The sequence below is a fragment of the Parasteatoda tepidariorum genome, chromosome 4 (assembly GCF_982258835.1).
Source record: "Parasteatoda tepidariorum strain Cologne lab strain chromosome 4, Ptep-v5.0, whole genome shotgun sequence".
NCBI lineage: Eukaryota > Metazoa > Arthropoda > Arachnida > Araneae > Theridiidae > Parasteatoda > Parasteatoda tepidariorum.
Genome location: NC_141758.1, coordinates 84,854,438 through 84,878,287, shown reverse-complemented (window position 1 = coordinate 84,878,287; position 23,850 = coordinate 84,854,438). Strand labels below are relative to the sequence as shown.

Here is a 23,850-nt window from a genome sequence, read left to right as displayed (position 1 = left end):
TTTACCTGGCTTTATTTCTCGCCTTTAAATTTATTATAACCTCTTACTTAAATTTCAGAGGAATATTAGGTTTTTTACTTGGAAAATAGCTACAAAGTTCAACTAAAAAGTTACTTTTTTCTAAAATTCTACTTTCTGACTATTTTTTAAATCGGAATTTTACTTGATTTTATTTTCTCGAATGTTTAAATTTCAGGAGGGGCGAAATATATTGTTTGCCCCCTCACGAAAATTTCAGAGGGGGCGACTGCCCCCTCTGCCCCCCCGGCTGGCACGCCACTGCGCCGAAGTACAACTAATTATTGATGTGCTTTTATGAATAACTTCTGTAATCTTTTTAAAAATAAAAACATAGTTTGTTCGCAAAATTTTCTACTAGCAATCATTTCTTATCAGGAAAATTAACTTTTTATAAAAAAAAATTAATAATTTATTCAGTATATAATAACATAAATAACTTGACGAAAGGGACAAGTAGAGTTTTGAATCGAATTATTTCCCCAAAATAAATGTTTTTCCGAAATTATATTTGCATATTCGTGATTGCAACGCTCGAATACGCCATCTGGGGAGAAGAAAAATTCTATGTATTGACCTTCCCCCCTTTACCTTTCAGTTGTATAGGAATGTACTGCGATATTTTCCCCTTTTTTAATATTTTTCGTATTTAATTGTCAAAAATATTTTTTTCAAATTTTTGCAACGCTTTCTTTTAAAACTATGTTCATTGTAGTTTTCAGTTCTATCACCTTTCCTTACTTAAAAGTTTTTAATCTATTCGAAAATCAAAACAGAAACTAACGTACTTCCTTCTCCTATGACTCTCCACACGCTAATGGTGAAAGCATACGAAGTGTTGCCATATGTAAAAAGTTCTGCTCTACGCCACCTGCAGCCCACTTCAATCGCCAATAATATGTACTTAAAATAATTGGGATTAATTTTAAAGGCAAGAAAAAAGTTTACGTACCTACAATTCTGAGATTCCACCAGAAAAAATACCTTGTCTATCACTCCTTATTAAGTTTACGAGAAAATGTTTCGTTTTATTTTAGTAAATTGTGACACTTGACCAATTAGATTTATCCTCATCTTGTAACTGTCTAACTAAGTTAGATATCAGGAACTCTAGTAAAGATACATGATTCTTGTATGAATAACGCTTGATTAATAACTTTTTTTTACAAATTTATATGGTAATAAAACTGCGCAAATTTTTAAATTGCATTCCAGAGAGAACAAGTAATCAAAATTCGTAAATCGAACTCTCTTCTAAAATGCAGGAAGAGTCACAAAAAGTTTAGAAGAGCATTTTCAATCATCATTTATCTATGATAAGTAAATAGATAAGATGGTCATTTTTAGAGTAAGAACCGACTGTACATTGTGTCCGAGTTTCTCTATTGTGTTCCATCCAGGTTCCCTGAAATCGATGAGTACTGGAGAAAATTGCTCGATTGTGATTAATTTTGGTCTCATGTCAAATGATACCTAATATAGTTAATCTCTATACAGATTAGTTGAGCTTAATAAAGTAATCGGGAAGAACAAAAAAAACAAAGAAAATAGTGGAATTAATCTAGCTTTATTAATTGCGACGTTATATATCTTACATATAAAATTGCGAGAGCAATTTTTTGCAATGAAATAAATTAATTAAAAATAACTAACATTTAAAATCACAAATAGTTAAATTTTATTGAAAACCAGCATGCGTTTCATTGTTGCTATGACACATATTCATCAGTCGTATAAATAGTAAGGGTGGTAAAAACAGATGATTTAATACCAGAGATGTAATGCTATACCAAAGAGATAAACAGTTCAAAGTAAAAGGACAGTAAGTGCGAAATGAACGGTCTCCACTTTTTGACAATTATGGCACTGCAGCAAGATCATTAAAAAATAGTTTTTGGTCTTGATGATGTAGGAACTCTCCCAAAAATGCAGGTGCATTTATGAATAATATGAGGTAAAGAAAAACTGTACCCATGGCTTTCTGAATAGCAAGGTTTGCAATAGATGAATGAACGTTTAGGATAGAAGATGATAAACGTTCATCTATTGCCAAACATGACCGAATGTTTCTGATAGATGATACAAGATCGTAGATCACAAAACATTGCTGGGCAGAATGCCATAGGTTTGATTTTTTCTCATCTCATATCATTCATAAATGTATTTTATGCCTCGACCTGAATTTTTGGGAAGGTTCCTACATCATCAAAAATAAAAACTCTATTTTTAATGATTTTGCTGTTGCGCCATATTTGTGAAAAATGTTAAAAAAATTAATTTTTACATTTAACTGTTCATTTACCTTTTTAGTAGGACATTACATTTGGTAGATTAAATAATCTGTTATTACCATCTCTATAGTTTGTCGAAAGTAAGAACTCCCTATGTCATTCGTCTGAACCCGTGGCGGTGACTATGGTAACGAGGTATAACTATTTCAAGTAGTGGTGTGGGGTCAATGTGTAGGACAGGTTTTGGCTCGGGTCGTTGAGAGAAAGGGATTCTTTTTCTTCCATCTGCTCTGTTATCCCTAGAGTCAAGAGAAGCTACCCTCCCTAAAATGTGCTATTCTTGTTACCATAGCAACAGATGGCCTCAGACTTTGTGAAGGGAGGAGTTCTTACCCTAGACAAACTATACGATTTATTTAACTCATGCAGGTGTATCATTGTGATACCAAAAAAACAAATAGGTTTTTAATAAAATTTTACCATTTAAGATTTTAAACACATGTTTTTAATAAAATTTATATGCCTTATAGTTTTGTGCACAATTTCAATTAAAACAACTGATTAAAACTGATTCATTAATAATTTTTACCCTGCCAAAATATGCATATTTAACTAGTAAGTAAATAAAAGACTTCAAGAGTGTATTTGTTTATTTTATGTACTCAAAAGAGAGAAATTAAAATATCCAATTTGGATTTATGCTTTTAATTTATTTTTAAGATAAGATAATGTCAAGTTGAATGGAAATGCAAATAAAACACAATTCTTGAAGATAGGACACTAATTTATTATAAAAAAATATATCACAGATAAAAGTATAAATAAATATAAAATAATACTTTAATCATTATTTCTTACAATAGCAGTTTATAACAAAATCTAAACTTATGAAACGAGATATTTGCTGCACTGAAAAATACTCAGTTATTAATTAGTGTTTTATATTATTTAATATTAAGCAGCTGCATTATTAATGATATTATGATGAATTTGTGCATATATTTATTAATTTTTTTATGTCTAAATAGAAAAAAGCTAACAGTATAAGATTAAAATTTTTAATAAACTTCACCAATAAAATTTTTAATTTTGATAAATTAGTTCAAAGATAACTAAATTTACAAAAAGTATAACAAATTTCATGAACACCGGGCAATATAAATACAATAGAATTTAAGTAATTAAATGACAGTAAAATTAATATAATAAAGCATATATTAATTTCATTTAAATAGTTTACAATTTTCATATTATAACATTAACAATAAAGTTATAATTTTCATCAATTGTATGAGTAATTTGAAAAAATAAAATTAGCAAAATTAAATGAATTATTGATATAATAAATAATAATATGAGTGAATGAAAATAAATACTGTGAGTGATCATCAGCTCTTATAACTCAATAGTTATTAAAAAAGAATGTAAAATTCTAAAAAAGGACATTTTAAAATATAATATAAACAAAATTAGGAAGTATAAATAGACTTTTTATAAAAGAAATAACAAAAAGATTGCACTTATTTCAAGAGTTCTATAATCACCATCCTTAACATACATTGATAAAATCCCGTCCAAAAATAAAATAATAAAAATGTGAAAAAATACTTAAAATCTAACAAAATCATTATCCAGTTAAATTACGGAGAAGCTGGAAATGACAAAATCACAACCCAGATACTTGTTGAAGCGGTTCTTAAAGAAAAACAAACACCTTTACACAAAAATAGACTTTCATAGAATTTGAACAGATAATTTATTTAAAATGCCTATTATGATTGTGCATGATTTTTATTTGCCCACTATCATGAAATTGTGTATGAACAATCACTATTGTCTTGGGCTCAGGTTTTTCATAGACTAACACATAAATCCATAGACTAACACATAAATCAACAGAAAAGTATTATTATTATTTGAAAAAAGAAGCAAGTATTAAAAAAAATATTAGTAATTCAAATGGTATGTCTAAAAGGCACTATTGCCAGGTCTTTTTCAAAAATAAGTATAATAAGGAACACTAAGAACGGATAGAAACAATCCTGTAAACGTTGCAAGCTGATGGGCACCTGACGGAAATAGAAAAAGAGGGAGATTGAGACTAACAGGGCAAAGATGCATCAAGGAAGATCTTAGAAGAACAGGATTAACCGGATGGGAAATAGCGTGTTCCCTGGCCAAAGACAGGAGTGTGTGGAGAAAAAGACTCGAGGCCTTATGTGCCAGTTCGGCACGAAGAAGATAAGAATAAGAAGAAATAAAGAAGGAATGCAATTATACAAAAGAAACAAGGTTGCCTCTGACTACCCAAATATAGCAATTTTGACTGTGCAATAATGTATTCCTAAGATGATGCAACAAAAGAAATTGATAGATTTTTTTTATATAAAAAAAGACAACATAGAAATGCCCTTCAAATTCGGTAATCTATAGCAGAATAAATTTAAAAGCCAAATAATTTAGTAAATGAAAACATCAAGCAGTTTTTCATTTTGTTTTGTACAATTCATCTCCAACGCGGTGTGTGTCTCTCTTTAGCTCTAGCACCAGTTTTATTATAGTCACCTTTTGATTTAACGCTTTCCTTTTCAGTAACAGTTTCCGATACATTAGAATCTTCATCAATTCTGAAATATAAGATTTAATTTATGTTTAATCAATGCAAATAAAAGGTATGTCATTATGTAAAACACACAATTGAGATGTTTCATCAAGGGTTGTTTTATTTCCTCGAAAATTCTCGAAGATATACATTATTAAATAATATACATTGTTATACATTGTTAAATAAGACTCCGAAAAGTCTTTTAAAAAATATCAAAATTATAAAATAGCTGTACAATTAAAAAAATTTAGTTGCTAATAAAAGAAAATCGAAACATTTTAATTGAAAGATCTTAAATAATCATATGCATGTTCTTTAATTATAATTTTTCTTTTTCTAGCAATTTTTTAAAAATGCTTTCAATAATATATATAAAAAAGTATTTCCAAGAGTATAAATTGAAATTTATAAACTTAAATATTCAATTAGTAATAAAATTATAGAGCTTTGTTAAAGCACAGTGGAAATTGAAATATTGCAGTGCAAGAATTGGACTGTAAACCCCTTGATGCATACCGCATTTACTACATTTACATTTTCATCATATCATATGCACGTTCTTTAATTATAATTTTTCTTTTTCTAGCAATTTTTTAAAAATGCTTTTAATAATATATATAAAAAAGTATTTCCAAAAGTATAAATTGAAATTTATAAACTTAAATATTCAATTAGTAATAAAATTATAGAGCTTTGTTAAAGCACAGTGGAAATTGAATTATTGCAGTGCAAGAATTGGACTGTAAATCCTTGATGCATACCGCATTTACTACAATTACATTTTCAAAAGAATTTTCTGAAAAGTTATTTATCAATTTCGGCAATGCTTTTATTTTAAATGCATTTGTACATTATAAAAACCGGTTAAAATTTGCCATTTAGCTTTTTATTTTGTAAAAATATGTACATCATTATATTTTAAATTTTTTCTTAAATGCTGTATAACTTTGAAATATAAAAAATTCTAAGAAACTGGCATATTATAATACAGTATATAAATACAGTTTATTCTTCTTATAAAAATATACAAATGTTCAACACGAAAAAAAAGGATCCCTCTTTAACAAAGAAAGATTTATAGCTAGAAAACATTTATAATTTATAAAAAAAACCATGGAAAACTGAATTTTTTTTTTTTATATAAACAATATATTAACTGACTTCTATAAGCAATATATTAACTAACTTATATAAACAATATAAGTTAGATACAATATAACTTCTTATATAAACAATAACGGATTTTTAAAATAACTAAAAATCAATCGAAACTTTTTTTTTTAAACTAATGTACAAGAACATAAAAATTAAAAAAAATAAATAAAAATAAGACCTTGTAAAATTATATTACGCAACATGTTATGTTCAGTGTGTATAGAATACCCTTCTATTATTAAATAAAGAGAGTTTTACTGTTTTAGATGAAGTAGATTTGATGCAGTGTATCAAAAAAAAAAATCTAGTTTTTCGAAAATCTTTTATAAATGTAACTTTTATTTTAAAATGAATTTCAAAACACCTATTTGCATGACAAATTTATACTTAGCTTACTGAAAAAATAAAAGTGATATCTTCAATAATAAAAAAATAAGAAGCATTTCAATTAGTAAAAAGGAAATTTCTCCAAGTTTTTTAAAGAAAATTTTCTGATTATTTTCGAGGAGGTAACAATTCTTAAAAAGTAATAAGAGGTGATAAAAATTTTAAATTTAAAGTTTTTATTGGGTGAAAAGATTTATTGTTTATAATATTTCAAAAATAAAATTATAAAGCGTTTAGCATAAGGAGCGTGGACGAACACAACGGAAGTAAAAAACTGCTTTTATTTTGATAGGTCGATTCCATACTAAGAACGATCTTTGGATTCGAAATCATAATTTTGATAACTGACAATAAATGGACAATCATAACTTGGAGAACTTTATGAATTTATGTTTCTCAGCCAAGATTGTATTGGATTTTGGTAGAATAAAATCGTCCCTCACATGATGAAACGCAAATTAATATACAGCTGCTTTTGAGGAATTCTAGTTAGATGTAAACACCAAAAAAGCACTAAAAAGTTATATTTTTGTAAGAAAAACCACAACCTCTTTTGTTAAAAATCATTCATAACTTCATTGATAATACACATAGAGAAATTCTTTTTTCCCTGTGTTTTTAGAATTATTTGAAGTTTTTTGTACAAGAATTGAACAGATACTCCACAAAATGAAAGATAAGGCTTTCTGCATTCGAATTCTTCATAAATCTATCAAGCCTTTTCTCCCCCTCTGCTGACCCTACAGGTGGTCCTCACAATGTCTAAGCCCCCATCCTGTAGCACCCACCAGGTGGGCAACCACAAATGATTTTTAGTTAAAAAAATTTTGGCATGTTAAATTTCATTGGTAGAATCAAACTTTGTGTGCAGGCAGCCTTAATTTAAGCAATGACATTTTATTCCATACTTTAGTCAATTTTTGGGTAATGTGATCCTTAACATTAAAAAAAGAATTGATCAAACAAAACTTACAAAATATCAAAATTTCCAAGCATAGACTTGTCAGGATTCTTATTCCACTTTGTACTATAAAAAAGGAATACATTGTAATTAACTAAAGGAATAATTCATATCAGACAAATTTTGATATAAAAAATTAACTTTAAATGATTATTCATATTGTGAAATAATTAATGTATGATAAATGTGCCAATAATTGAAAATTATTAAAAAAACAAACAAACATCAAAAAAATAATAAAATAAGCTTCCAAGAGATTAAATAAATGATACTTGATAATTAAGTTAGTTTAATATTGCTACATAAATTTTTATTATCAAAATTTTACCTAGGATACTCTCCATTTTCTAAACAGATATTGAAAATGTCTTCAATCAGTTTTTGTTTCATAACTCGATCATTTGCAGTGGTAGCAGTCAAGGATGGAGAAGCATTTACTTCAATTAGCCAAGGCTTTAAATCATCACTAATTATAATATCATACCTAAAAGATAGATGCAAGATGAAGGCATTCAAATTTATTTGTCTAATTTTAAGTGGACCATAATTTCAATGATCTTCATGTTATTGTTGTTAATTTCTGAGCATAAGAAGTGTTGTTACTAAAGATTTCTAAGCAAACAATAAAAATATTTAATAAATAAAAAGTCTTATAATTGCTGTAAATAGTAATTTAACCATGAAGAAAAATAAAGCTTTGAAGAATAGAATTGCTCATAATACATTTCCCATAATATTAAGAGAAAATATCCTTTAACGGTACAGATATATAAAAGGTACGAAACACACCAACTAACTGAAACAAAACACACTTTAAGCATTTGATAAATTTTTCATTGTTTTGATCTGAGTTTAAGGCTGGAGACTTCACTGAACTATTTTTCTTGAATTTTTTGCTTATAAAATCTGAACAACAAAAACTGGCTACATATATAATAAAATTTAGAACTTCATTATATTTTTAAGAGGTCATTTAAAATTGAATTTTAACAGCAAGTATTAAACACTTAGATAATGAAGTTTAATGTTTTCATGGATTTATTTCTTTCATTAATCAAGTCATTTGACATTAAAAGCTAAAACCACAACAACTTTCAAGATAAGTCAAGCCTAAAAGACGCTGCATCATAGCAATCAAGACACAATAACATCCAACTGTAATAATTTTTTTTTTTTTTATCAAAACAAATCAAATGTGTTGGCAAAGATAAGAATCATAAAAAAATTCAGAATTTTAATTTTCGAATAAATGACAGACTTTACATGATAAATAAATGACAGACAATATCGTAACAGACTTTCTAAATGAATTTGGAACAATAAAAAAATATAATATACCCATAACACTCGAAGCAGTGGCGATCACTAACCATAACGCTCTGTAAAAAGGAGAAAAAAAATGTTGTAAGGAAAATGACAAAAACTGGAGACAATATTCAAAACCTAAAAGTCTAGCAAAACTTACAGCAACTGATTTCAAAGAATGTAAGATGAGCCATCTGATATTGTCAAACAATTTGTCTGTGACCTATATAAAAGATTGTCATTTTATTACATTTATAAAATGAAAAACATGAAATACTTTCAACAAATATGAAATACAATGAATATTTATAAAAACTTACGTCTTTTCCTCTAGTTCCTTCAAGATATAGCTGCAAATTATGAATTGCCCATTTTCCACCATGAACACTATTATATTCGTCCTAAAAAATAAATAATGAATTGTTTTATTTATTCTGTCAGATATTTTTTATCTATAGATAAAAGTTATGCCAAAAAAAATTTTTTTTTTGAGAGCATAAATAATGAAACAACTTAAATGCTTTTTATAGAACCAGGAATTTCAGTATACTAAAAAGGATAAAATGAATTTATTTTTATCACATATAAAGTGAAAATGGTTCTGATGTTTGCAAACTGAATTTTAGTTTAAAAAAACATGTAATACAATATACAGTAAAACTTGTGAAAGTTGACCACTTGTGGTGCATTGTTTTAGTGGTCAAATTAGACAAGAGGTCAACTTATAGAGGGTGGGTCATTGTTTACTTTTTCGTTTCCTATATCATGTTGCTATATATTTAAATTTTTTTTACTTGACTTAAAAATTTTATTCAGAAAATATGCAAATTAATATCTTAAGAAATGTGTTTAAACCTGAATGAACTTCAATTTGATACATATAATTCTAATATTTAACAATTTTTTCTAAAAAAAATTATTTCGTTAGTTATGCATGTGAAGTGTTTAATATATATAATTTCTTAAAATATCAGAACACGAAAACATGTAATTTGAAAACTTTAACAAAATAAAATTATTTGAACACTTTAAAATTTATTTACTACACTTAAAGATCAAAGACCATAAATAAAGGATCAAAGCATATTTCAGAGCATTCATTTATTCAAATGCTCACTATTGCAACTGGAAGAGCAACTTTTCAACTAACACACCCGTTTTCAATGAACGGATGAAAGAAATGGTCAAAAGCTGACCCCTTACAGTTTCCCCTAATAATCAACTCACAAAAGGGTTTAGATTAGCTTTTTACACTATTTCACCAAACAAGTTAAATTTTAACATACATTGTCAAAATGACAGAAAATTCTCAGAATTTTTTTTCTGGTCAACTTATGAGGGTTTTAGAATAGAATTTCATAATACTCCTAGACAAAATTGACTTATTTCAGTGGTCAACATACAAGATAGACAGGTGGTCAAGTTACAAAGGTTTAGCTTCTTTATATTATACAGGAAAAATTCCGTTCTTGATAATTGAGGTCAACTTATGCAGGTGCCCAATTTACAAGGGTGGTCAACTTGGCAGGTTTCACTGTATTTTAAAAAATTACCTTATTTTACTAATTAAAATCAAGTTTTTATAAGTCTATACATTTGTGTTTGATTCTTTTTTACATTTCGCAACATATTAAAAAAAAGATTAATTTATTAAGTAGTCTATAAATTTTGTTAGCTCTTATTTTAATATACAAACTTTCATCTCTGAGTATTTAGATACAAATTCATACATTAAAAATGTACAGTAAAAATTCAAAAAATAAATCAATTCTAAAATTTGAAAAGTTTTAATGCAAAGCTATTCAGGTTTAAGACAGTCTACTACATTACTTATTTACATCTAACATAGATGGTGGTCTACATTATAGACTACATAGTGCGGTCCATAATAAATCCCACTTGTTTTTATTAAAATATCCCTAAAAGTCAAATTTTTTCTACATTATGTAGGAAAATATGATTATGGTTTATAATATAATAATAAAAATGATATGCGAACAGATACTAAATTATCCTTGGTACTATAAAATGAGGTCCATTAAAAACCACACTTCAGTTTTCTATTTATATTCCCCCCTTTCCCCAAATAAAATTTCTTTTTAGGGCAGACTAGGTGTTATTAATCATGTTTTTCTTATTATTTCCAGCAATGCCATTAAGTATAACAACTAATTAAATATAGTAAAATAATTAAAACAATAATTTTTTCCCCACACAAATTGCGAAGTGGGGTTTATTATAAACACGGGATAAAAACTTGAATTTTGAAATATTTTTTTTAACTATAATGACATTTCTCGGAATAATTAGATTACTAATACATAAAAGAAAGGACAAGTGCTTAAAAAAAATTTTTTTTTAAGAATTTTATGAATAGAAAATTATTTATTACTATTAGTGGGGTCCATAATGTACCCATTTTGCTGTGCAAAGATCAAATTCTGAAGCAAGCAATGAGCCGAACATGCTTTAATAGGGACTTTTAGAAAATGTCTTATACAAAAACCAATCATGAACTATAAATAAATAAAATAATTTAAAAAACACAATCAAAGGGTTTAATAGAAAAATGAGTTAAAAACATCACATTTTGAGAAATATTAGTAGCTGAAGAAATTAAAAGCCGTTTACAAAATATATTTCATCATTAGAGTAGCATTTAATATGCACATCTCTGTAAATAACATGCATTTAAAATTAAAATTTCTAACATCTTCAGACTGTCATTTAACATGTTATTTCACAAAGCTTTTCAAATATGAAACATAGTACAGATATTAGGTAACTTACAGCTTGTTTTTGTATAGAAACATTTGTCAAGTGCACAAACATGTTATCCAATTCTTTGATATTACCAGAATACTTCACGTGACAAAACCGACAAAATCCTAAACGGTAACTGAAAAATACAGTTTAAATGACAAAGCAACAAAATCAAGTTATACAGAGATAAATTATCTATGATACAAAAAATTAACAAATAAAATACAAAAAAATATGCTATTAATAAATCACTATGGGTAAATAATAGTACATATGCCAAATAACAACAATAACTCCTTCCTAATAACAAATTTAATAAAAATTAATAATTAAAATAATAACTAAATCACAGAAAAAATTTTAGAATTAAAATTTTCTTTTTAATCAATTATCCTTTTAAACGCACAAATTTTTTGAAGGAAAAAAATTTTTTTTCTTTCAAAAACACATCTTAGAAGATTTTAGAGAAAAAAAATAATAACATAAAAAATACAAAATTAATCAAATTTTTTTTTTTTTTTAAAAAAAAATTGTATTTTGATACACATTACAGATGAGAGCCAAATATTGCAATCTTGCTTGTACAATGCATAAAAAAACAGACTACTTTGAATAACATTAGATTCTAATGATCTAAAATCTTCATGTTCTAGGACTCCATCATAATGGTTCGAAGAGGTAATTTCAAATATGCTAATTAATAAGTGCAGACAATATTTTGTAATTATATTTGGACAAACAAATTTTATAATTGTTAGCAAAACACTTTATAATTCGCTTAAAAAGTTCTCGAGCTATAGCGAAATATGCTAAAAAGTAAAATGAACTAGGCTTAAACTTTGGATGGCTCTCCTAACTAAACTATGGGGACCATATTTTCCAGATTGTACCCTTAATATTTTGGGGGCAAAGAATCCGAATCTGTCGAAAAAAGGTATGTTTATTCAAAGAAAGTACGTTTTTGTGTCTAATTTCACAACTTAAAAATTGTTTGCACTAAATAATCAGCATATTGGAGGTTACCTCTTTAAATACCTAATTAAGATTGAGTTCGAGAGCATGAAGATTCAATCATTAGATCAAAAGTTATTCGGAGTGGTCCGTTTATTTCTTTGTGCACTGTACATCTACTTTTATTATCTCTATTTTCAAATTGTTGTTTTGAAATATTACATAATTTTACCATTGAAAATATTTATTTAAACTTCTTCAACAACAACAACAATAATAATAATAAATACTACTTGTTCAAAAACTTCATTCGCTTCAAAAATATATAAATAACAAATAACAGTCAGGCGCTAAAATGATTATAAAACTCTGTGCTAGAAATAAGTGGACTGTTATTTCTTTTTGTGTATTTTTGAAGGCAATGAAGTTTAAATTCAAGTGATATCTTACTGCTTTAGTTTCTTGGAATTATTTATTAATAATAATAAGTATTTATTTAAAAAAAAAGTATTCAAAACTTAGGAAAATATTGAATTAAACTATAAAACAAACATTTGATATTTCACGAATAAATCATAAAATATAAGAAAAAATGATCTGATAAAATAAATTCTCAAAATCATGACAGGGATTATTACTAGGGTAGATGGCGTGTTGTCGTTATGTTCTTTTGCTCTTTGGTAAAAAGTTATTACATTTTTGAAATTTTTTTTTATCACTTACATCATAATTATGCAAATAAAAAATATCAACGAAAAGTTTTTTATAAGCTTTTTATATTGATATTTTCAATTCTTGATCACTATATTCGAGAATGAAAATTAATGCAGCATAAAATAAAACCCTGCTTAACTTGAACACACACACATTAAGGGCTTACTTTTACATTATAACAATTTTATTTTATATATTCAGTTGACAATTATTTAGCAAGTAAAAACATAATAGATAAAAAATATACGAATAAACTGAAATTCAAGAAAATCATTCTAGCTATCATTTTACAGTCAAAACTAGAATAAAACACGAAGGGACCAAAAACACTAATGTAAATCATGGGATTTAATTTTGTTTCCATTGATTTAATATAATGTAAGAACACTAATTTCAAATATTCTCTAAAACAATATAACACATTCTAAAATTTTATTGCCAGTAAATGCAATTATAATATAGTACGGTTGACGCTCGATATAATGAGCTCTGTCGTCCAAACAAAAATGGATGTTGTAACCGAGGTTACTTTACTACAAAGACATGAAATTAAAGCAAATTAATTACTTATAATTCAAGAATACTGGACTTATTTTGAGCAAAACATGCTAACATTTAAAATAATTATGAAACTAGTAGAATAATTGGCATTAACATAGTTATTTATTCCAATAAAGTGCAGGTATTAATATAATAAAGTTTAGGATAAGAACACATTAATTATTTTTAAAATCAAATCTTCTAATATTACACATCATTTTTAGAAAGTCATTAAGTACTTTTGGAAGAAATTTTCTTTCATGAAAATGAAGGTGTGAGCTGGTCTGCTGTCTTTTTAGAATTATGTACATCATGATTCTTAATTATTGTAAACAGTGTTACTTAAGATTTTGAATATTTTAAGTAATTTGTGGTTTTGTAGTAATTCTTCTATTCAATTTTTTTCAAAACCTTTAATTTCTATCCTAAGCATATAGCTTTAATCTTTTAACAAGCAGCAATATTCGCTAAAAATTATTATACATCCTTGATAAATGTTAAGTTTAAAAATAAAATTATGAAGAATATGAATGCAACTTGCTTAAATTCTAAAATAAACCACCTCTTACGACACTTAAAAAACAGAAAATACATTATTCAAACGAGGAAAACATGATTGATGAATTTATTGAACCGTTTGAAAAGAAATTTACGAAGTTTATGAATGTATGCAGAAATGCAATACACAGCAGCACAAGGATGCAATATACACTTCAAATTTTCAATAATGGAGAGTAATCGAGATTTTACCAAATACGAGATAACCACCAAAGTTAAGAATAGGTGGTTTTGTCACTTTTTCTTCACACATAAAGATCCAATTCTTTTGAGCAGTAATGCCAGAAGAAATAGTGTTCTGAATAATTTCCTTCAGACTTAAGCAACCCATTGGCTCACTGTCAATGAAAAATGTTAGTCCTCAAAGAACCAAAAATGGAACTATGAATTACCGTTGGAACAGTTAATGAGGTTTCCTGTCTCGGTGATTATAATGGAAGGGTCATAGTAATGGAGACTCATTCTAAAAAGCATATACTGCATTTATATTTATAATACTTGAGACTAAAACACTTAATAGTATAATTAAATACCAAGAACTGAAACCGGAGTTAGTTTTCCTGTTACAAATTTACTATTTGAAAACACAATAAATTTGGGTGGGGGCAGTTATGAATATATCTTCAAAGATTTAAAGGACTGAATTTAATAAATTTTTTAAATACCTTGTAATTATGGTTAGTAATGTTCAATAAGGAAAAATCTTATATCCACAAGTTTTTGAAAAAAGCTGCTACAGATTGAAATGTTTGATAAGATTGAACAAATATACACGTGTGTGTATACATAATGAAAAAATTATAGAATAAAGATCATACACATCACTAAACAACAATTTAAAACTTAAGTCAGAATTTAAATCAAATCCACAGTAAGTTAAGGAAATATAAGAGAAAAAAAAAACCCCTCTAAGAAATCATTAGAAAAAAACTCCATGAATGCTGAAAAAAAGCTATGTAAAATACTTACATATATGCTTTTAAAGGTCGAAAAGAAGTCACTAAAACATAAATCCTCATGTCAAACTTTCTTCCACCAATCAATAAAGGCTTATCAATATACCGAGATATAACATAAGATTCCTTCACAACAGCAGGATTAAAGCTACAAAAACAAACAATGCATTTTATTTTAATCTATCAAAATTTACCATTTTTTTGACAAAAAAGATAGAATTACTTTATGAGAATTCAAGCTAGAAAAATAAACATAAATTAAACTTACAACATGTAACTTTTAAAGTTTTACATAAATTGAGGCATACGACATTTGTGCAGAAAAAAAAACAACATAAATTTAAATATAAAAATTTTCCTTCTAAACAATGACAAACTTATTTCACAAGAATTTTATTTTAATCAATGACTCTTTAAAAGTTGTAGAGCTAATTTTACAACTTTTAATGTCAAACTATTAAAATTAAGAAATAAAAAAGTAAACGAAATACCTAGTACTGTCTCTAGACCATCTTTTGAGTTGAGAGAGTTTGTTAATTAAAAAGATACCAACTCCTTGAGCTGTAATAGATAAAATAAACAAAAATGGTTACCAAAACAGCTAATCATTTAAAAGAATATAATTAAATTTAAGTAGAAAATTGTAAAAAAAAGTTGTTTTTCACAGTTCATTTATAAGAGGGAAGGTAATTGAAATTAAAAAAAATTACAGTTTTACCAAGATATTCACAGAAAATTTATTCCTCACTGTTGTATAAACATCCTGGTTCAAGTAATCTCAAAAAATTAGATTTTGCCCAACTGTTAAAGCTGATTAAAGATTATTAAATAAGGCTTTGGCTATGTTTTTTTTTCAATAAAATAAACACTGATAATAAATGCAAATTACATTTTCCACAGGGCTTCATGATCCAAGTACTAGAAGGATTTTTTCTAAATTCTTCAACAAACATGTTATAATCAGCGGGCAATATAAAAGTAACAGGTATGAAATCTGTAAGTAAAAGGCAAAAAAAAAAGTACACGTTTTTAGTTAGTTTCATGAAATAGAGAACACATGGATACATTTACAATTTCCTTTAGTTATCAAATAATAAAACAAAAATAGATTAAACTTAATTTAAACAAACTGTTTGTTGTTTGAACAGTATTTTTTAAGTATAGATTATTATTCTAACATATTATAGATAATGGCGAGTTTACTTAAAAAAAAGTAAATTTAAATAATTAAGTCAAAAATTATGTTAACTCCAAAATGACCTTCAAAAGGTTTAAAGACACTATACCGATTTAGGAAACTATTTAAAATAAAATAAACATACAATATATATCAATCTATAAAATGATAAACTGTGTAACTATACCTAAGTGAACATATTTTCCATTTTCATCCTTTTCAGATAAAGGACTATTTTCTCTTTCCATTTCTCTACGATATCGCTTGATGTTTCTAACCATCAAATCTTTCCGAGTTAATTCATAATGATTAGGATAATGGTTAATTATTCTAAAAAATCATAAAATAATTTTACCATGAAATATACTTCAAGTAGTTTACATCAGCAGTACAGTAAAAGCCTGACTATTTGAAATTTGGCTAATCAGAAAGCTCAATAGTAAGAATTTTCAGAAATTGAGGGTTTCTAACAGACTTATTATTTTTTTTTATCATTCTTTCATTATGGAATGGCACATTTTCTAGAAAATACAGAAGTTTTCAGCTAGGAAGTTGTATTCAAAAGTTTAAGATGTGTTTTTGACCCCCCGTGTTTTTGATTTCAAATTTGAATTTACAGTTTATTTTTATAGCTGTTACTCTTTTATTGTGTTTAATAAGTCTTAAGTAAAATTATAGTTTATTTCCCTTTGTATTGACTTAATTATCTTTATGCCAGGTGGCATATCAGGCCACTTATTTCTCTTAACCTTTATTACTTTCCTATAAGTTGATATTCAGCTAAACTTTTAATTTTTAAGAGTGTTTTTATTGCGATGTAGCATTATTTAAAGAAATACAGTAATGTGGAAAACAGGTTTTTTATGTCATTAAATAATTAAAACAGACGGTAATTAAGTAAAGGTTATTGTTATAGTTAAGAATTAAAAACTATTTTTTTTTGCGCTTTGTACCATTTAGGTAATTGTCATTATTCTATACATAATAATTTAACAGACAACTCAGTTTTATCATTTTTTATAGGTGTTGAGTCCAATTTTTTAAAAATTGCTTAATGCTACGACATGGCCCCTTTTTCAGCAGATAAGTTAATGTATAAAACTTAGATTTTCAAAGCTCACGTATTCAGAATTCTTTACTTGTGTGTATATGATAGTTACCCAATATTTCAGATGGTCAAGCTTTTGCTGCAATTAAAAAATACGGAATAATTTTTTTCTCGTTAAAACCAAAATTTATGGAAAAATTATTTGTATTTTTTTGTTTATATCTAAAACAATAAAACATAATAATATTTTAAGTTGAAATTTTAATATAATTATCGAATTACATGCAAAAGTTCTATAATGCATGGAACTTTGAAGAAATAAAAATAATAAATTAGTTAAAAACATCATTCCAAATGTTAGACTAGCAGAGTTATAACTTTATAAAAAAAGTTATAACTAGTATACACAATAAAAAAAATTTATGAATTCAATAATTATATACCAAAGGTACTTTTCTAAAAAGAATATAAAATCCAAACTGCAAAACAAATTTTTGTTATATTTAGCTTTCAAATAAATTTACTTTGCAATTAGTAATATAATTCTGAAAAACCAAAATTGCTAAAGAAACATGCTTTTATTTAGCTATTCCACTTTACTATTGCAAACGTTTCTTTTTTTAATTTTAATTACATTATTATTTTCTAATGGAAAGGTATTGCAAATATCAAAAAAGCAAATATGTAAACACAAACAAGCATGTCTATATTGGTGATATAATTAACAAGAATTAATAAAATTAATATTTGTTGAGAAAATTTGCATTTTTTAAACAATAATGAATATAGTTTTTCCGCCCTAGTAAATAGATTGCAATACTTTTAATATATAATAATTGATTTTAAATAAAGAGAAATTTAATTTATTTTTGAAGAATTTTTAAGATGCAATGTTTGTCTGCATTTATTTAATAATATATATATATATATATATATATATATATATATATATATATATATATATATATATATATATATATATATATATATATTGGTATGCTAAAAAAATATTTACATGAAAAAAATGCCTACATTGAACACAGAAATCAGTATTAATTTATTGAAAATGTTTAAAGATTTATATATTAGTATACGAAATTTCAAAATGTTTGAATAAGTAGAATTTTGTATGAATGTACAGAAATGTGTAAACAAATGCTTACTTAGACACATTATATTTTAAAAAATGCATAAGAAAATAAATGTCTAAACATATGAATTTTTGTTTTTATTGAATATGCATAAAATGCATTCTTTATAAATGCAAAATTGAAATTGTAAAGGAGCAGCCTTTTTAAGGCAGTTAAAGAAATCAATTTTGTGTTTTTAAAAATGATTTGCTTATCTAAAATAAACATTTATTGTCAGAGTTAAATACATTGTAATCAATTGAAATGCTATGTACAAAAAATAAGATATAAAACAGTAAAAAAATAAGATATAAAACTCACAATCTGCAAAAATATTTTTGAAATAAAATATACTTTTACGTTAAGCTAAATTTTAATTCACTAAGAAAATGATTAAATGCTTACATCTTTAAAGAATTTCAACTAATATAATTACACATTTCCCTTTGAACTAATCCAACTATTAACAACATATCTTTATCTTTGCTACTGGGTGTTTCGAAATTATCAAGCAAAACTTTAAAGGGGGTAATGAGAACCAAAAAAAATATATCTTTAAGATAGAATATATGTCCTACCATAAAATATACTTAGAGCTGTTTTTCAAAACTCTATTGCTGCATGAAATAATGTCTTCTTTTCTTCAAATATTATGCTATTTTCATAATTATGAGTTTGTAACCGCTATTCAGATCTCATAGGTCAAGGTATAGCCGATTTTTAGCCAACATTCTCTATGGTAATTCTGAAATAGCTCAAAACATCAAAATGAAGAAAAGCTTTTGAGAAAATGAAAAAGGTTTGCGATAAAATTTTTAAAAAATTACTCCATTGCTACATCTAGGCTGATACGAATTTTCAAAAATTGTGGATAAGTCATTGATATTTCATTCAGTTTGACTATTTTTATCTAGGAAGAAAAATTTTGCCAAATTGTCAATTTTTAAAAGAAGATTTCATTACTTTTAAAATATTTAAACTGTTTCTTTGTTCTGAAGCCTAGATAATTCTTCGTGGTATAATTGCATAGGTAATTTAAAATTATAGCTTTGTCTCAAGTGTGAGGCACTGAAAGTGGCTATATTTTTCTAGACGAAAAAGAATTTGAAACACACTCTTAAATGTCATAATGGAAGTCAATATGAACTGAAAGTAAAAGCAGCATTTACTTGCTAGAATAAAGAATATCACGCAGAGCTATACAGAGAATATCCTCAATTTGATGGGAAAATGTCCAGGTCAAGGTTTTGACTTAACATTGCTTTGAATATCACATTTAACTGGTGGCGAATAGATTTTTAAGTTTGTCAACAAGGTAGTTGCAATTGTTTATTCTGAAAATAAATTGCTTTCTATACAGTCTCTAATTCTATTTCTTATCATATATATGAGGTAGACATCTGTAAATGTTGCATTTGTATAACAATAACATTATAAAATCCAATGAGCAAGCAACACACTTACTCATAAATGAGGCTGATTACTAGGACATTTGCCATGTTCTTGACGTTGGTTAAACCTACTATTTCCAGACACAAGTTACAAGCTTATTCTGGCTCTCCAATATTAAAGTTTTTCCAAATATTTTTTGACCCCTTGCTGTAAAGCATTTATTTACAAAATAAAACAAAATATCGAAAGTTACCTGCTTAGGTATTTTAATTGACATTTAACACATTTAAACACAACACACTAACATGTTTAACACAACATTTGCTACTTACTGATTGTCTGATAATCTATAACCAGTGTCAACACTAAAAATATTTCGAACAGTCAAAACGGAAGACCTGCATTTAAAAGATAATTTCAATTATTAAAAGTTGGGTAAGCATAACCTGATATCAATTTGATCTTTAAACAATTCTTCAAAATATATATCTTAAAAACAAACAGTAGTTAAACAATAAGCACCAGATTCATTAACAAATTTATGCTCGACTCAGAAGAATTCGAAAAGCTTGACTCACTTAAAATTTTTTTGCATAAAGTAAAAAATAAGTTTTGTTTGGTTCTTAATGTTGCACTATAGCTGCACTAATGATGAGATAATATAAGAGGTAGTCTGGCATTCATCATTAGTGATGATCATAACCCAATATTGGTTCATGATATTTAGGCCACAGAACTAAATGATGGTATTAATTGCCCAGACTTTGCATCACACTTCAAACTGCATCTTTACAACTACTATGTTACCATTAGAAAAAAAGAAATCTGATTTAATTAGCCTCATAAAGAATCTAAACCTATTCTAAGCCATGGAAGATGAAGGAGCTATCCACTATACCATCCAGGCAGCAAAAATTAGAAAGTAAGAAGATAAATATCTAGTGACGTGAAAATAACTTTACTTATTGCTTAAAAATAAAATCTGTTTTTGATTATACTTGTTAAGGTAAGAAAAATATTTTTATTTTTATCTGTAACATTTCAGTTATAAAATAACTAAAAATGAATCCATACAACACATGACTTTTTTTATTCAAAACAAAGTAAATTAAAGACCTATAAACAAATGCTTTGTAGAACACAATACATAAATTAGGAAAAACAACAGAATATAAATAGACTTAAAAAAATACAGAATAGAGCATAGTTTAAACATGATTGGAGGGAGCAGAAAATTAAACATTTAAAAATATAAATAATTGTCTTTCTTAATTCATTATTCTAAGCAAAAAGATTTTCTATAATTATTGATTCACTTGGTTAATAATAGATTCAAAAATGCAAAAGCTTGCATCATTTAGAAATGTTATCATAAAAAGTGTTTAGCGTATGGAATTGTATGATCTTAATGAGGAGAATCATTTAAAATAAATAAATTTTTCTTTTTGTAATTTGTGATTGAGACAAAAAGGGGAGAACTTGTACAGCCTTTCCGTAAAATTTCCTATTAAAAAAGTGGAACACACATTTTTTTTGTAGATTTTATCTAGAGATTGTAGAACTTCAACAACAATTGTTTGATTTTCTCTTGCTCGTTTATCTGCAAATCCCATTCGACCAAGCCTAATGTTATGCATATATAGTATCAAAGAAGGATATCTAGTAAAAATGGCTTATTCCTATTTTGCATTTCTATGTAATGTCCTACAAATTGCTAAAATGAAGGTTTTATTTTTTTGAATGATTCTGCAATTTAAATGCTACACTTCAATGAATTTTATAAATTTCTCCTCTAATATAGTTTTTTTTTATTACCTATGTTTTTCTAAATAATATTATTTTCAAATATTTTTTTCATAGACAGTAGCATTGAAAATAAGTTTGCTTTTTTTTACCAATTATTTCATATAATAAAGCTAAAAGCACATACTTTTTTTTTCTTCTGATCACTTTTCGTTAACTTTTAGATTAGTCAATCTATTATTAAAGCATTTTTTACCTTATATCGGTAAGTTTGTTTCCTGCTCTTCTTCTTTCATTTTAAACTTACATAACTTTTATTCATTCATTTTCTTTACAACAATTACATAATTTTTATTCGTTTTTTCAAGGCATAGGAGGATTATAAAGAGTAAATTTTCTTTAGGATAACTATTCTTTATTTCAAAATGCCTCTGTCATAAAGAAATGCATCCTGAAGAGAATCCCGTCAAGTTTTTATTATATTTCTAACTCTGTATTATGTGTATGTTTGTATATATATATATATATATTCCATTTTTGAACTATTTCTTTTCTGAGTATTTTTTTCATGAAGTTCTAAAATGCTGCTTCCTGTTTTCGGATTTGTCCTGTTATAAAATTCCTATCGGTTTTATGTCAGGTAATAATTTATTATGATTTATATTGACAAGACACAAACAATTGACAAAAAAGAACTGAAGAAATGAAAGATTAATAAAATATTCATAAAGTAGGACAACTATAACATGCATTTCTACAGAAATTATAATGTATTAAATAAAAAACTCTTTACACTGTTTCAGATGTAAAAATTTTTTTACCAAAAATTATGAATAGGTGAACATGAAAATGAATACAATATTCTTACCAATAAACATTCCAGTCATCATCAGGACCAACTGGTATCCATCCTCTCTTTTCAAAATTTGAAATGAGGACAGACTTATCCATATCACAACAATACGTTACTTGTGGAGAGGACATCTTTAAAACAATTTTATCTCTAAAAATAAATACAATGCTTAAAATAATTTTAAATAACATCTGAAATAGAGTACCAACAAATTATATCAAGTGATTATATTCGAAAATTTAAATAATGTTTTTCTTTTTTAAAAAAAAGGAAATCACGGATCAATTACTTAAGGTGAAAAAATAATTAAGATAAATGATAATCTGATTATGGGAAATAAAATAGATAAACTTTTCACCGCAATGAAATATTATTATAATTTTAAATCAAGTTTAAACTGTAAAAGTTTTAACTCTTTATAAGCTGTAAAAAATTTTGACACAAAATATGGTACAAGGTGCCTTTAAATCTTTCAGGTCATTTTATATTTATTAATGGAATGTATTTAATTATATTAATAGAGTGATTATTTATCTTTCTAGTATATAAATATTATACTTTAAATCTTCCACCAATTACCATAAAATCAGTGACACTTAATAGAAAAGCAAAAGTGGGTAACTGCATTAAAAATCGGTGGCTTCGCATCTTTTACAAGCCTATCAAAGAATTGTTTTAAGTTCAAGGGAAATTGCATATTTTTGAATTGTTGGTTGTAGCTATTTTTTAATTATTTAAGGGCAAATGTAAAATTCCTTCTCATTGCAAAAAATTTGCATGAATTAGATTCATGAAATTACTTGCGTTGAACAACTTGATCGCCCAAACTGCTCTTTTTGTACTGAACTACTAGCTACACAACTTTCTTTATAAAAGTAGCAAACCATAGAACAAACTATAAAAAAGTAGAATATAGTAGTTTTGCTACTTGTAGGGCGCTAATTCCGAGAACTACTTCAATTACATTCTGAATTTGATAGCAAATAATTTCATTTCTTATTAAACTAACAGGACATTTATTCTTTTCTGAAAGAAAAAAAATATATTCAACCAAATCAAGTCAAAATAGATTCGAAATAAAATATATATTATGTAAAAAAGTAACTAATTTTGATAATAAAAATACACACACTAAAACAACTTATATTAACTTGATTATTGACATTCGAATCGAATGGGTACACAAAGTTTCAAGAGTATTCATTTCATATAAACTTGCTTGTAGCTTACATAGATCAGATTTAAGAGTAAGCTGTGGCCAGTGCCTTAGCATTTAAAATTCACTAAAAAGCCGTTTTCGCTGTATGTGTAAAATTCGCGGATGTAAATGAGCATCAGATTGGTAAAACATGTGTGGGAGAGG

The 23,850-nt window shown here is 26.3% G+C and overlaps 1 protein-coding gene across 1 annotated transcript; it reads right to left on the bottom strand.

Moving 5' to 3' along the window:
* Positions 1 to 4,123: 4,123 nt before the first annotated feature.
* Positions 4,124 to 23,689, bottom strand: TTLL1B (Tubulin tyrosine ligase-like 1B). The gene is made up of 14 exons (XM_043044514.3): positions 23,618 to 23,689; positions 22,503 to 22,637; positions 20,224 to 20,289; positions 16,509 to 16,651; positions 16,034 to 16,138; positions 15,636 to 15,705; positions 15,158 to 15,292; positions 11,453 to 11,561; positions 8,983 to 9,063; positions 8,823 to 8,885; positions 8,696 to 8,736; positions 7,686 to 7,841; positions 7,370 to 7,423; positions 4,124 to 4,876 (listed from the first exon to the last, which is right to left on the bottom strand). Exons 2-14 carry the CDS (start codon positions 22,616 to 22,618, stop codon positions 4,756 to 4,758), a joined length of 1,260 nt encoding a protein of 419 aa, XP_042900448.1. The 5' UTR covers positions 22,619 to 22,637; positions 23,618 to 23,689; the 3' UTR covers positions 4,124 to 4,755.
* Between the last annotated feature and the right edge of the window lie 161 nt (positions 23,690 to 23,850).